We start from the raw sequence: 15,401 nt of genomic DNA on the forward strand, positions 1-15,401 counted from the left end.
CAAACAACACTATCATTCAGGCAAACTAGCAGACTAGAAAATGGAAAAAGATCTTTACAAATTTTGTATCTGCTAGAGGCTTAGTATCTAAAATACAAAAAGAACCAAACAAACTGAATGCCAAGAAAACATATGACCAAATTAAATATGGGGTACAGAACTCAGCAGAAAGTTCTCAAAAGATGAAACACAGATGCCTAAGCAGCATTTTAGATGTTAAACATTTCTCAGGTGTCATGGAAACACAAAATAAAATTACTTTGAGATGTCATATTATCTTTTTCAGAATGGCCTGGATAAAACAAACAAAAGGCAGGTCTTGCTGGCAAGGATGTGGGGGAAGGGTGGCACTTATTCACTGTTACGGGGATGCAATTTGTATAGCCACATGGGAATCTGTGTGGCAGTTACTCAGTAATGTGGAAAAAGATCTACCTCAAGACCCAGCTATACTATCACTGGACAAACACACAAAAGATTTTATATCCTACTACAGAGATATTTGCTCGCAAATGTTCATTGTTGCTTTATGCATAATTCCAGTTCAGAAATTCAAACAGTCTTGATGTCCACCAACTAATACGTGGGCAATGACAACATGTTATATTTATACAATGGAATGTTATTCAGCTATTAATAATGAAATCTTAAAATCTGCAGGTAAATGGATGGAGCTTGAAAATGTCATCCTGAGTGAAGTAACACAGACTCAAAAAGAAAAATACTGTCTGTTTTCTCTCTTCTGCAAATGTTAGCTTCTAAATAAATCTTCAATGTCTGTGCTACAATCCATATGACAATGAGGTTAGGTACATATTAGGGGACTATGAGGGAAGAGATCTCCTATTGAAGGAGAAATGGAATACGTCATTATTAAGAGATAGGCAAGAAACTGGAGTGGGAGAATTTAGAAGGGGATTGAAGAGAGGAATAAGGGAGATGAGAATATGGGAAGAAATAACAGTAAAATCTGCTTAAGGGGTCATATGGAAATCTGCTTCTGAAGAAATTTCTCTCTCTCTCTCTCTGTGTTTGTGTGTTCACATGAGCATGGAAGAAACATAAATGAAATCACCAAATAATGGGAGAGAGAATGCCTAAACTCAACATCTTATGCCACCAAGTAAAATATCCACTGCCAAGAATGAATTACATCTCATTGAGTTGCTGGCCAATGGGGACCATGGAAACCCCCAAACATCACAGACTATTGCCAAGGCTGTTGGTTGCTCTCCAGAACTGATGATAATGCCCTATTACCAAAAATAAAATTTGAACAGGGAGAAATTGAGCTGGTGTCTGATTAGAGGCTTTACCCCTACTGACTAGCATTCATGATACTGAAATACACAAGGCTGTGGGATTAACCAAGCACTCTCTGACTGGATTTAAGGTCCATTCATATAGAACCCATCCCTAATACTGCCAGGGTAAACAAGAACCTGAGACACGTTTCCCTAGGGGAAAACAAATACTATTGCTCTACTACAGGAACATAGGGACAAAATGACTCTCAGTGATATTCTGCTATACCCATAATTCAGTGCCTTGCTCAGCCACCATCAGAGACACTCCCTCCTGCAGCAGATGGAAATTAATACAAATGGAGACTGTTCAGTTCATACTCTCTTGTAAAGGAAAAATTAGACTTCTTCAGTGTTGTCCCTACTGGGTATACTAACTATACTTATTGAATAGACAATGGGAATGCAATATACTTACAACATGAATTATTATTATTATTATTATTATTATTATTATTATTATTATTATTATTCCTTTTGGTTTTTTGAGACAGGGTTTCTCTGTAGATTTGGAGCCTGTCTTGGAACTAGCTCTCGTAGACCAGGCTGGCCTCGAACTCACAGAGATCTGCCTGCCTCTGCCTCCCAAGCGCTGGGATTAAAGGCACGTGCCACCACTGCCCAGCTAAAACATGAAATATTATTCATCTGCTAGGAAAAATGAAACTATTACACCTGTAGGCAGATTGAGAGGAACTTAAACTATTCTTTCTGAGTGAGGTAACAGACACCCAAAAAGACAAATGTCATGGACTTTCTCTCATCTGAGGATGCTAACATTGACTCTTTAGATATATGTGTTTCATTTGAAATACCCATCTCGGTCAGAAATTACTAAGAGGCCATGAGGAAGAGCTTTCAAGGGATGGGAGTTGAATATGTTGTGAAGAGTTGTAGCAGTAAATATTGGGACAGGAAGGGTTAATGGGGTGGAGGTAGCAGAGGGAACATGGAAGAGGGATATCCAACCCTGAAGATCTTTCATAACAGTTATACTTCAACTTTCCTAAAATGTACAACATACACCTGTATTAAAAAGGCTTCAAATGAAATTGTCACACTAGACACAGTAGACTCTATTATTAAAACCATTAATTACTGCATGTCTCAAATCTCATGAGAAGCTCCATTCTGAAGGAAATGGAGACTAACGCGGAGACTATAACTGGTCAAGGTGCAGAGAATGAGCAATTACAGAGTTCTCAGCCCTCCATGGAGCATCTATGTCATGCTCTTCCCCCCCGCCCCAGGCTCAGGTATCAGTGTGGAAGATAGGACAAAAAATTCTAAGAGCCAGGCGTGGTAGAAGACTACAAGGAAGCCGCTTTCCGGACACAGCAGGCCAGTTTCCCATGTGGACTCACAATAGTGTGACAGCATGCACAGGACTTAGTCAAGCTCAAGGCAAATAAAATCTCAGCTTAGAGATGGGGAATTGGCACAAAGTCTCAATCCTTTGCTGAGGAGTTAGAGGCACTGATAGTTGAGGGGACAGTAACAGTCATTGTGTTACGGTGTGACTGCTGGAATGTCCAGCACCCTTCAGGGGATGGCCACAAAACTGAAAGCATACGGGCAACACAAACTGTACTAGATGCTTTTGTGGTTTGACTTTTGTTTTTTATTTTTAAAGTGGACATAGCACTGGATGTGTAAAGAAGAGGATGTGGATCAGGAAAACTTGGGGGACGGAGTGAATATGATATTGTATGGAATTCTCAAACACCAGTAAAATATTTTAAATACAAATAATTTTAAAGAAGAAAATCTTTACTTACCCTGCAGCAATTTAGCTCCTCTGCCGTCAGTATGATTGTGCCACATTTCCTGCCTGGAATTCCTCTACAACAATAAGGTCACAATTAGCCCATTTAGATTTAAATGAATATATGTTTATTTCATATAATCACATAAAGAGCCTACTACTATTATTGAGGTCTTCCACTGCAGAGTGCATTCCTAGCCTCACCATTTAACTTGTCCTCAGATCCACATTCATTCCCTAATTAAGGAAATCTCTTAACATCATGAACAATATGTCAGGCTTATGTCTGAGAATCTTCAGGTCCCTCTTGTTGTCTAACATACAAATAACAACATAATGTAATACAGCAAAGCTTTTTCTCACAAACATCAGAAGACCCAATTTCCAGCATCTCTCCCCCCATTCATCAAACAGTGATTCACTTGTCTCCTCTGCCTGCTCATTCGCAGGTCAACACGTCACAGCTGGTCTGTTGCGACTCTTTTGCTTCAAGCTGCCTAGACCCTTCAGCGAAGTTCCATTTATTGGAAGATCATCAACACTCTGTTATGTACTATTAAAGACTGGACCATAAGAATTAGCATATAATTATTCCAAAATTGTTTTAAGAAACAATTTTTATGCTTTTTCTTCCAAACTGTTAAGTTCTATAAAAGCAATATCGACATAAAGGTTTTGTCAACCCATAGTTTATATGTACCCGGTGCTTAATACACACGACCAAGGATAAAGTGCATAAGCTCAATTTAGCAAAGCAAAATCTCTATTCAAACTGTCTCTCTATAGTTCTTTGTTTTATTTATGCTCGTATACTTTTAAAGGACACCGAGAACATAGGTATACTATGCTAGAAATACATGGGAATGTATTCATAGTTTTTGTTATGTTTTGAAGAAATGTTCCTCCAAGGTCCAATTGCTATAGGTTTGATCCACACACTACTGGGAGGTGTTTTTCGAGATGGAGGTGGAAAGAGCAAAGGCCATTAAGAGTTGAAAAAGAATAGTGGGACCAGCATCTCTCCAGTCTCTCCTAGCTGGAGAGATACAGGTTGGAGGTGGAGGGTGCCTTGATTCGACAACCCCACCTCCACTGTCTCTTGTTGCCAGAAGCCCAGAAACAAGATCTTAGATTGGAATCTCCAGAGCTGCATGCCAAAAGAAACCGTGTCTTTTTATAAAGTAACTGCATCAGCTATTTTGAGATGCAGCTGATCTACACAGTTCTCTGCCTGCAAGGAAAGAGAGAGGAATCCTTGCCAATCCTCCAGAAGGCACTGCAGAGCTCTAGCGGTGTGTTCTATGTCAAACCATACAGCCGAGATCCTTCTGTGCATCCTAAGAATGACACAGATAGACTCAGCCAAAGCATGGTTTATGCCCTGGACAGTACAAGTCATTTCTCATAATCATGGTATATGTGCAACCAATTGGAGTCTTATTATCTTTACAGGGAAAATGCAACGAAATGGGCAGTTAAAATCTCAGGATTAGTGAAAATATCAATATAGGTTATATTCACTCTGAATCTGTGCCTTCTTCCTATTGGCAAAAGGGGGGGGGACTTAAGGAGTAGACCTCTCCAGCTTCTTCTAACAAAGGTATCTCAGTGCACAAGACTTAGAAGGATACCAGTCTCTCACTTGCGGGCCATGTCTTCTCACCAGCCGTGTTTCTAGTTACTGAAAACCTGGTGGCTCTCCTGTTATGTCACAGGCACAGGCTCCTACCCAGATCCTCCCTGGATGAGACGCGTTTATAGTTTGGCTCCAGCTGAGATAACTGAGTGACCTGGCAGTCACAGGCTGTCGTCCAGGAGCCTTTGGCGTGGTGGGAAGTGGAAAGATGCACAATGAAAGGCTATTTTAACATTCTGGTGAAATGTGCTCATGAGAGTCACAGCCCTGTGACTGGACACCAGGAGTCAGTGGTGGCTTTGAAATGTATTTTGTGATATGTGTATCACATGCTGAAGATCTTGCTCACACTTGCCTGATATTGAGCCTTTACTTAATATTGCCTGTTTGAGCAGAATGAGTTTCTCATCTCAACAAATCTGTTTAAAACAGTCTATTGCTTTTGTTTTCTTGTTTTAAAATGTGTTATTCTTCATGTACTCCTAGAGCTAAGGGTTATTTTCAGACAACTAACTTTAAATAGTAACACCCACTTCCAACTAGCAAAATATGCTTTAGTTTCCTCATGCTTTCAAAATGAATTCCCATCAACATAAATCGTGAAAATAACATTCACTGTTGATTAGCTCTGTATATCAAACTCTCACTGGGGTTGGGGAGGCACTCGGCTTATAGTTCCTCATAGCAGAAGCACCATGTCAGGCTAGCAGGCTGCACATTACCCTCAAGCCTGGAATGGCTGACCTCCATGACTGTGTATCTGTGATTTCATGTTCTGCCTTTATCACCTGCTCTCAAGGGTCCGAGTGATGACATTCAATGTAATCAGCTCATACCCTGCACTCAACAATGTATTGTGATTTTGACTTCCTATGCAGATGCCCCGCTCCCTTACCACATGTAAAGCAGCATCACTATGGATGTGATACCATACTAAAAAAGTCACAGGAGATAAGATCCTCCATTCCATATGATACATGTACTACACTCACACAAATGTGTGCTACATGCATAGCATGTGCATACTATACAGTTATAGCACTCATGCTACATCCATACTACAATTATTCTCCATATATAGTATATACAAAGCTCTGGATATGCAAAGGTCACAAGACAAAATTCTCCATCCTATACTGCACACTCTATGACTCCATATCTTTATTCACATGCATTTTATTATTGTTATTTATTGCTTTTTATTGAGCTCTACATTTTCTCTGCTCCCCTTCCTGCCTCTCCCTTCCTCTTTATCCCTCTCCCAAAGTCCCCAAGCTCCCAATTTACTAGGGAGATCTTGTCTTTTTCTACTTCCCATGTAGATTAGATATATGTGCCTCTATCTTAGCATCCTCATTATTATTGTTATTTAAGCAGAGCTCATTTTAAACCAACTGACAGTTACCTTTAGCAAGCTACCTAATCACTTCGAAACTCAGAGTCTTCACTTGGCAGCTCAAAGTAATTGTGTAATTTTAAATATCATATGTCTACTAATAATGGTGCAGAATAGGCTGTACAGCTCAGTGGTAAGTGCTTGCCTCTCGTGTGTAAGGTCCTGAGTTCAAACTCCACTCAGTACTGTCAAACAATAAAAGCCAAACCAAATCAAAGCACAGGCCAAATGTTCAAGACATTCTAGTTCTATTATAGAATTAGTATTTATTAATATTATACTTTTGTTTTATTATGTATTATTTTAAATTGTCTGTTAATTCCAGATGTGGGATTGACATAGGAAATGTTAAGTTCAGATAATGTAAGGCTGCGGTGGGAAACTCACTCTTCTTTTTAACTTAGGGCATGGCACTGAATTATCTACGACTCCACACCATCTGGTGAATACTTGTATTGTGAGGAAGAGGGACATACTCAAAGGACATACTTATAATGAAGTATCTTTCTGCAACAGAATGCTACGTACAGTGAAGGAGTATTGAAGACAGAACAGCCAAACATGCTCCCGCTAGTCACAGCCCTATGGTTAGACACCTGGGGTCAGTGGTGGCTTTGAGATCTAAAGATCCTACAAGGGCTGTGAACTGATTAGAACTTCAGTGATTACAAAGCCTTTGGTTATTTCAGGCCTGGAGCCAAATTACCTCCAGCTCTAATCAGGTTCCTTTATAGCACTCCATTCCTTACCCATCTCAGAGTCTTATCTAACCATCCCTGATTATCAGATAAATCCTTTGGAAATGGACTTCCACCAACCCTAAGGCTAAGGGTGTGTCATCAGATAACGTCTGGGGCCTCTAGCAGATCTCCCTGCCTGGCTCTAACCTGCCTAGCTGATGCTCCCAACAATGTACTTTAAAAGGGCCTTGATATTTTTCAATTTTTTTTTTATTTTGAAACATTCTTATTTTACATACCAATCCCAATTCCCTCTCCCTCCCTTCCTCCCACTCTTCTACCTTCCCCTGGTCCTATCTCCCATTCACACCTCAGAGAGGACGAGGCCTCCCATCAGGAGTCAACAAGTCCATCAGGTGACTGGAGGCAGGAACAAGGCCCTTCCTTCTGTATCTTGGCTGAGCAAGGTATCCTTCCAAAAAGCCAGTTCATGCAGTAGGGATAAATTCTGGTTCCACTGCTAGTGGCCCCATGGACTGCCCTAGCCACACGACTGTCCCCCACGTTCAACAGGCCTAGTTCAGTCCTATGCAGGTTCCCCACTGTCAGTTCAGAGTCAGTGAGCTCCCACTAGCTCAGGTCAGCTGTTTGTGGGTTTCCCCGTCATGGTCTTGACCCCTTTGCTCACATTATCGCTTCTCCCTCTTTACAACTGGACTTGAGGAGCTCTGCCCAGTGCTTAGTTAGCTGTGGATCTCTGCATCTGCTCCCATCAGTTGCTGGATGAAGGTTCTATGACGACAGGGTAGTCACCAATCTGATTACAGGGGAAGGGCAGTTCAGGTACCCTCTCCACTATTGCCTAACTTCTTAGCTAGGGTCATCCGTGTGGATTCCTGGGAATTCCCTTAGTACCAGGTTTCTCGTTAACCCCTTAATGGTCCCTTCTATCAAGATTATCTCTTTCCTTGTTCTCCTCCTCTCTCCTTCCCACAACTAGGCCTTCCAGATCTCTCATGCCCCCCCCCTTTGCTCCTTTCTTTTCCTTCTACCCTTCCCCTCCCCCCTACACTCCCAGTTTACTCAGGAGATCTTGTCTCTTTCCCTTTCCCAGGAAGATTCATGTACGTCTCTCTTAGGGATTTTACAGCTTTGCTCTGTTACTATAAAAACTGAACGAAACTGTTACCGTGTTGAAACACGGAGTTTGGGATATTGGGGTGACATGAATCTGTATTTCTGGACCACAATTATCGATACTTGGCTCCAGAATAAACTAGCTTATTCTTTTTGAGGTAAGGGTGTGATCTGATATAGGCAAAACCTGCTTGGATTTGCTCCAGGGATACACTATAGTCAGACTACATGCTGTAGGGACAGAGAAGGTAACTAGATGAGACTCGTGGTACCCCATGGAAGATGGAGCCAGGCATAAAGACAAACAAAGTGTGAGATTCTAAGTAGACTGAAGGTAAAAAGGCAGGGCAGAGTGAATCACACACAGGCCTGGTAAACCTCATACTGTCACTTTGACCTTCTGCTGAGGCCCTGAAAGGGGTTGTGACATTCTAGACAGCTACCTCAGCCCTGTCCAGTCATGTGGCTGTTATTCCCTGGCTGTCAGATTACCAGGACAGTAAAACCAAGAAGCTCATAGGAGTAAAACTCTCCAGGCTGGAGAGATTGTTCAGCAGGTCAGAACACTTTCAGCGCGAGCGTGAGAACCTGAGTTCAAATGTCATCACCCAAGTAAAAAGCAGAGTTTGACCTCTTGTCCATGCCATGGAGATAGGAGGACGGTTGGTTTCCAACTGAACTCAAATTTCAGTAAGAGACCCTTTCTCAAGCAAATAAGGCAAAGACAGGATAAAACACTGGACTTTCCTGGTCTGCAAATGTGTGCACACACATCTGTACCTGCAGACATTTGCACACACATCACACACACACACACACACACATGCATGACCACTTATATGGGCACACATGCACACATAGCATTAATCTATTGTTAAATAAATCTTCCTCCAGTAGCCCAGGTATGGAGAAGTGACTAAGAGGCCCTAGCATCAGCTAGAAGACTGGCCTGCTTCATAGTAAAGGTTTCTTTTCCCACAGTTCTAAGAGCTTATTACTGATCACCCAACAAGGCATATTTTCTGGCTCTTGTCTCCTGTCTTCTAGAAAATTACCGCACTGCTACAAGCAAAATGGAAGGGCTACCCAGCTTGGAAAAACTGTGATAAATGAGATTTCTATTTCATTTCTATTTCCTATTTTCTTTTAGATTACACGGAAGCTAAGTGGCATCCAACTTGACACCAGTGTGCCTAAAGAGACGTGAAAATTACTGGTAAAACCAGATTGCCTCATTGAGCTCAGAGGTGACTGTACAGAGGTTTACAAAGGACACTATGAGAAATTGATGCTGCTGTTGGTGCTGCTGTTGCTGCTGCTGCTGCTATACTCAGTGCACCTGCACTTAAAGACAGAACACAGAGGATACACTATGTACAGCTCACTGTGAGTAGTTTCCTGTGAGATATGCCAGACGAATCAACAGCATAAGCTTCCCCTGGCCCAGAGACCTCTGACATCCTTCTAAACAAACACAAACGCACATCCACTTAAAAATCTCACAGATGAAAACACTCGAACAAAAAGAAACTTACTTATTGTGTATTGGAGTATTCTTTCCATGTGTAATTATAGGATAAGGTACATCATTTCCCAAAATAAAAGAGTTGCCCAAGTGCAACTTTTTAAAACTAGTGATGGATTTAATTTGTGATATATTTATCCTCCTCTGCAATATGTTATATACTAACAAAATTTCATTTCCAAAATTATGCTAAATTGGTTATCAAAGTGAACAATTTTTGCTCTTAAAATATCTCATATTCCAGACAACTGAACGTAAAAACGTGGTTTAAAATTTGAACCATTGTCTTCATCAAGAAGTTCATCTGTCACCCTGAACCAAATGGGATCTTGCTTTATAGGCATGGTGTCGTGTTAACACTGAAAAAAAGAAGGCAGCCATTGCAGTAGTAAAGAATGGCAATTCTTTTTGTGCTTAATAAATATTTATAATCTATAATCAACTGTATATATTTATAACCAATATTCATAACATAATCTACATTGATGGCAGGCTGAGAACTAGTCTAAATACCTTGTAGATTACAATGAATCCCAGAATATCTCTGACCTTTAAAGGAGTAACATAAAAATCTATAGTAGTTAATGTAATATGATGTTGTTGAGTGTGCCTGAATATTTTGAATCTTACTTACCATAAAAAGATACCTTTTTCTAGAACACTAACTTTATCTACTAATCTTGGATTCCTTTATTTTAGAGTGGCCAGTTGTAATGAAATCTATCTAGATAAAGAGTTGACCTGAATGGTGGTGTGCATTTGCTGAATCAAGGCTGTGGCTGAAGCTGGTGTTGATTGGGTTTCCGCTGCATTCCAGCCTTCAGGACCCCCAGCTTTGCCCCCACATCAGCAGGCAGCAACCAGGAGCAATTTCTACACTCCTTTGCCACTTGCTCTTTTTTCTATACTGAGCTCTCCAGACCAGGGGCTGGACAGCCCTTATAAAGGCTTCTGTTACCAATTGTGTAAATTCTGTCCATGATCCTGATATGTATTCTGTCTCACACAATCTTGAATTGTACTTTTGACAATTGATCTGTTATGAAAATTTTGCTGTGTATGCTTTCAGACAGATTGGCACAGCCCTCTCATAGTCAAATTGGTTTATTAATTGCTTTGATTACCAGAATGGGTTTTTGTTTGTTTGTTTGTTTGTTTGTTTAAGACAGCGTTTCTCTGTAGCTTTGGAGTCTGTCCTGGACCTAGCTCTTTTAGACCAGGCTGACCTCATACTCACAGAGATCCGCCTGTCTCTGCCTCCTGAGTGCTGGATTAAAGGCGTGTGCCACCACCTCCTGGCTTCAGAATGGCGATTCTTAAACACCTCATATGTCAAAAGTATTTAAGATGTTATTTATGTGGCTTTAACTAGCTAGATTACCTATCTATTTATAGAAATATTAAGCTACAAAAAATAAAAAAAGAAATATTAAGCTACTATTACTGAACTTACTCTCTGCCTTTATATTATAGTGATTCCATTTATAGCAAAGGTTTTATAATCTAAAACCTTCATCCCAACTCCTAAGAAACAAATGTAAGGCTTTTACATGCAGAACAAACAGAAGAGGTGAGTTTCACCAGAACAGAGTTTTCCCAGCTTACTTTAGGTCCTGAGTTTGATTCCCAGCACCAGAGAATGTAAAAGAAAATAAAATGCTTATCAAGAAATGCATAGAAATCTATTACTTCACATTATTTACTTTTATAAACATATACTGAATTATTATTTTTCATAAGACACAGCAAATCTGTATCATAACAGCGGTGTGATGTTTCTCCTTTTAAGGATTTTGGCAATTGTTATTTGGGGATGGGATGGGAAAGATCTTGGCCTCCAGCCTGTGCTAAAAGAATGCTCTTGGTTTGTCCCGGCGAGCTACATGTGTCCTGCTTCATGAAAGAAAGAAGAACCATAACCATTTCTCTGTTGTCCTATTTAACTCAGGATTTGAGCTTTTGTGCTTAAGAAAAACAACAGAGAATTTAGAAACAAACAAACAAGTAATCAAAGATGTTTATGAGGCAAGGAATGGACTTCAATATGAGGCTCAGAAAAATCGATGCCGCCAAGGATGAACTGCAAGCTTATTTTTAAAACCACAACTGAATCCATTTGCCCAAAGGGCTGAAAGCCTACATGAGAAGTGACTTTATTTACAAATGCCAGTTGCCTGCGCAGTTATCTGTATTTGGAATCCTGCCTCAGACTGACTCTGTCTGAATTAAGATCCGATTGCACGGCTTCTGTGATTACAGAGCGTGTGATCGACTCTGCTCTCAAAGCAGAGATCAGGCATTCGGGCACATTGAAGGTTTTCCACTCACTGGGGTGTATTCTCAGAGACTGACGTCCCGTGACTGTACCTAGTTCTAGAATGACAGACACTGTGCCCCCGTGAAGGCTGAATACACCAGGACCACGAAACAAACACACAAAAACTAACACCGTATCTACGTCTCTTCCTCCAAGGACAATATGAACCTTGTAGTGGAAACTGTGTACAAAGCTCCTGAGGGATGAGGTTGAGATCAGGCATTCCCCTCTAGAAGTTACTCAATACTGTATTAAATGGTGGATTTTCAGGCTTCGAAACGCCTTGCCCTAGAACGCTCCCTCCATTTCATAAGCAGTTTGACTCCATGTTAGGTAGGAAGATGATTGTAGCCCCTGGGTGAACCCACAAGCTACAAATAATGTATTTGGGGGAATGGAAAATGAGCCACCTTGTTAGCTTACTGGGGTGAATTGAGACTGTGATGGCCATGGGCATGTTAAAATCGAGTCAGAAAAAACCGAAAGCAAGAATTTACAAGACACCCAGACCCAGGAATGGTACAACTCTCCTGCATGGACCTCATAAAATATACACGCCTAACTCTGTGACAATCCGGCTCCACACCAAACCCCACACCAAACCGTCATCTGATACCTGGTGTTAGCACCAAGCACTGGCAAACAGAAGAGTCTCTGTCAGTCCTCAAAGCTTCAGCTCCACTCAGGCCTATGCTGTTGATGCAGCGTATTGGACCTTTTCCCTTGTCTGGACTTGAACCCACTGCTTCCTGTTCTCAGACCCCAGTTCAGTCTTCCCCTGTGGCTAGACTTTAGAGATTTCCTGTCTGGTGTCACCTCAGCAGTTCCAGCAACATCCTCCAGACACTGGGCTGCTTCCTCATTACCCATAAGGCTCTGTCTCAGCTTAGGTCTGAAGCCTTTGGAACTCGCCAGCTGCCCTCTTTCATTTGTTTACATTCCACAAAAGGCATCTATGCGTGTAGGGACATAGACATGTTTACGGTGTGCCGTGAGCTAGGATCCATTATTATCATTACAGTTAATATTAGCCATTAAGAGTGGAATAAAATAACCTACATTTGCCTAATCTGGGATACTGGAGTAGGTGGAATTAGCTGACAAATTGCTTCCCTTGAAACCACCGAACTTTGTGAATTTGTCGTTGTATACATTTTGACACTGTGAAGAGCCACAGATTTTAGCTGTTTCAGGGACAGACGGCTCACCAAAGAAAGACAAAAACAAAACATTAAAGCAAGGAAGCCTACAGTACCAGAATGAGACAGCGATGAGGGGGACACTGGGCTCTCTTGAGTCACCACATTGAAGATCGAAAGCGATGATTCTTCAAAGAAGAACTGTGTCCTTGTCTGATTCATTCCCAAATTGGAATGATTTTTTTTTTATTTTTTGCACGTTTTGTCTTCCATAATTATACTGTGGTGTCTCTGCGTACCACAGGTCAGCCCAGTTCACCTTAAGGAAAGATGGGGCAGTGGGCTGCTCTTGAAGCAGGGAGGAGAGAGATATGGGAGGGGAGGCTCATTCTTGAGAGTTGGAGTCCTTGATTTCCTAATGAAATCTTTTATGTTACCAACAAAATGGGGCTTTGTAACTTCCTTCAAAGCTGTAAATAAACACAGTGTGTGGATGGCAACACCAGGTGTTATGGTTAAGCCTATGAGCTCAGAAGCCAATGGCATCCATTTACATTTTGATTCTCTAGAACCCCACTCTTGGCTGTTTCCTGGTATACAAGAATGATGACAATTGTTACCTGGCCCACAGGGTGTTGGCAGGTAAAGGTAACAGCAGATACTGTAAGAACATCCTCCACTCTTACAAACATTCTCTTCTTCAGGTACTTATATATGGCTCAGATTTGACTGTAGGAATCACTGCTGGAGAGGAGAAACTTCTGCCTCTCCCTTCTCCTAAGACTCCTAAAACAGACTGCAAATAATTATACTGTCCCCCTAGGAATTCTACAACAGAACAAGAAGGCAGAAGATTGAATGCTAGGGGCAGATTTCACACAGTTCTGACAAATGAACTCAAGCATATTTCCTGGTGTCAAGTCCAAATTCTGGCAGTTAGATAAAAGCCAGCATTCCTCAGAAGTCTGTGAAGTCTGTTTTCCTCTACCAAAGAAGCCATTTCCTCCTCACTGGGCGAAGGAACAAATGGCTGTAGGTGGTGATTATTAGAAACCAAAGCACACACTGGCCTCCGGGCTCCCTCAGTATCAGAGTAGCTGTTGCACATTTAAGAGTCCATGCTGGCATCCTGGCTCTTCTCAGACCATGCTTCTTACCCTAAACTCTTTCCAGACCATGGGTTTCCCTACTCCCAGCTTCTCATGGTCCTTAGAACCCTTCTGTTTCGGTTGTGCAGGCCCCTGGTCTCCTTTGCTTACCCTCTCTTTGTTTTTCTCTCTTGTTCCCTTCCTTTCTCCTCTTATGACCTGGTCCAGACTGCTGGCCATGTTCAGTCTACTACTTTCTCTACCTGTTCTGGAATCTTCTAGATGCCTCTGATTGTTCTCTATAATATCTATAATAAAAACCTCCCTTCCACCATACCTTGACGCAATCAGATTGTCAGTTTATATACTTGATATTTGTCTTGCTCATATAAAATTGTGCCACTACCATAGAAGAGGGGACTTGAAGTCTTTCTCTCAGGGACATTTTGCTTCCGAACATACTTAATAAGTGACAGGTTTTTTGTTGTTGTTGTTGTTTTGAAATCTGTGTCCCCTATTACAGGTCAGAATGGTTAATATTCCAAAGTTGCCCCATAAAAATCTTTCCTCACTATTGAACAGTACGTGGTGGCACACATCTTTAATCCCAGAACTCAGGAGGCAGAGGCAGGAGGATCTCTGAGTTTGAGGCCAGCCTGGTCTGCAGAGTGACTTCCAAGACAGCCAGGGCTACACAGAGAAACCCTGTCTCAAAAATAACAGCAAAAACAAAGGAGCATAAAGCTTTCCTCACCTGCTAGTTTCCTCACCACAGAGCCAAGGTGATTCCACACATAAACTGAATTTAAAATCTTCAAGTTATGTCCCATACAAGAGGGGAAGGCTAAAGAAAGAATCAGCTGTGGATGTCTACGTGAAGGAAACTCGAGTATCTATGAAATGTTTTTCTGCTTAGATTACTAAACACTGGAGAAGGAGCATCCTTTAAGGCAGTCATGATATTTAAGTCAGATGATACCTGGGATATTCATTCAGTGCACAAAGATATGTAGTAATTAACTCATAATTTGTCTTCTAAAGTAATAGATCATGTCTTATTTGTTACCTTCATTCATAACATTGGCAGGAAGATTTCAGAAGCAAGAAGCTTAGGCTAACACAGAAAGCCCCACCTGCCTCCACAGCTTGTGGAGTAGTATGGCAAGCTCAAAGGAACACCTTCCTCTTATCTGAACTCCCTGCATTTACACTGGATCTATCCAGCTATTTACAGAAATTTGAAGGCCATTTTCAAAATCATCCGCCGGGCGGTGGTGGCGCACGTCTTTAATCCCAGTACTCCGGAGGCAGAGGCAGGCAGATCTCTGGGAGTTCAAGGCCAGCCTGGTCTATAAGAGCTAGTTCTGGGACAGGCACCAAAGCTACAGAGAAACCCTGTCTCGAAAAACCAAAA

General features: G+C 41.4%; 1 protein-coding gene across 1 annotated transcript in view; it reads right to left on the reverse strand.

Annotated features, from left to right (window-relative positions):
- The window catches only part of Cpne8 (copine 8), a 188,570-nt gene that overhangs the window by 95,040 nt on the left and 78,129 nt on the right, over nt 1-15,401 (reverse strand). Inside the window, exon 7 of the mRNA XM_057792293.1 lies at nt 3,083-3,146. Coding sequence (XP_057648276.1) covers nt 3,083-3,146 — 64 coding nt within the window. The remainder of the gene's footprint in view (nt 1-3,082; nt 3,147-15,401) is intronic.

The sequence above is a fragment of the Chionomys nivalis genome, chromosome 17 (assembly GCF_950005125.1).
Source record: "Chionomys nivalis chromosome 17, mChiNiv1.1, whole genome shotgun sequence".
Lineage (NCBI taxonomy): Eukaryota > Metazoa > Chordata > Mammalia > Rodentia > Cricetidae > Chionomys > Chionomys nivalis.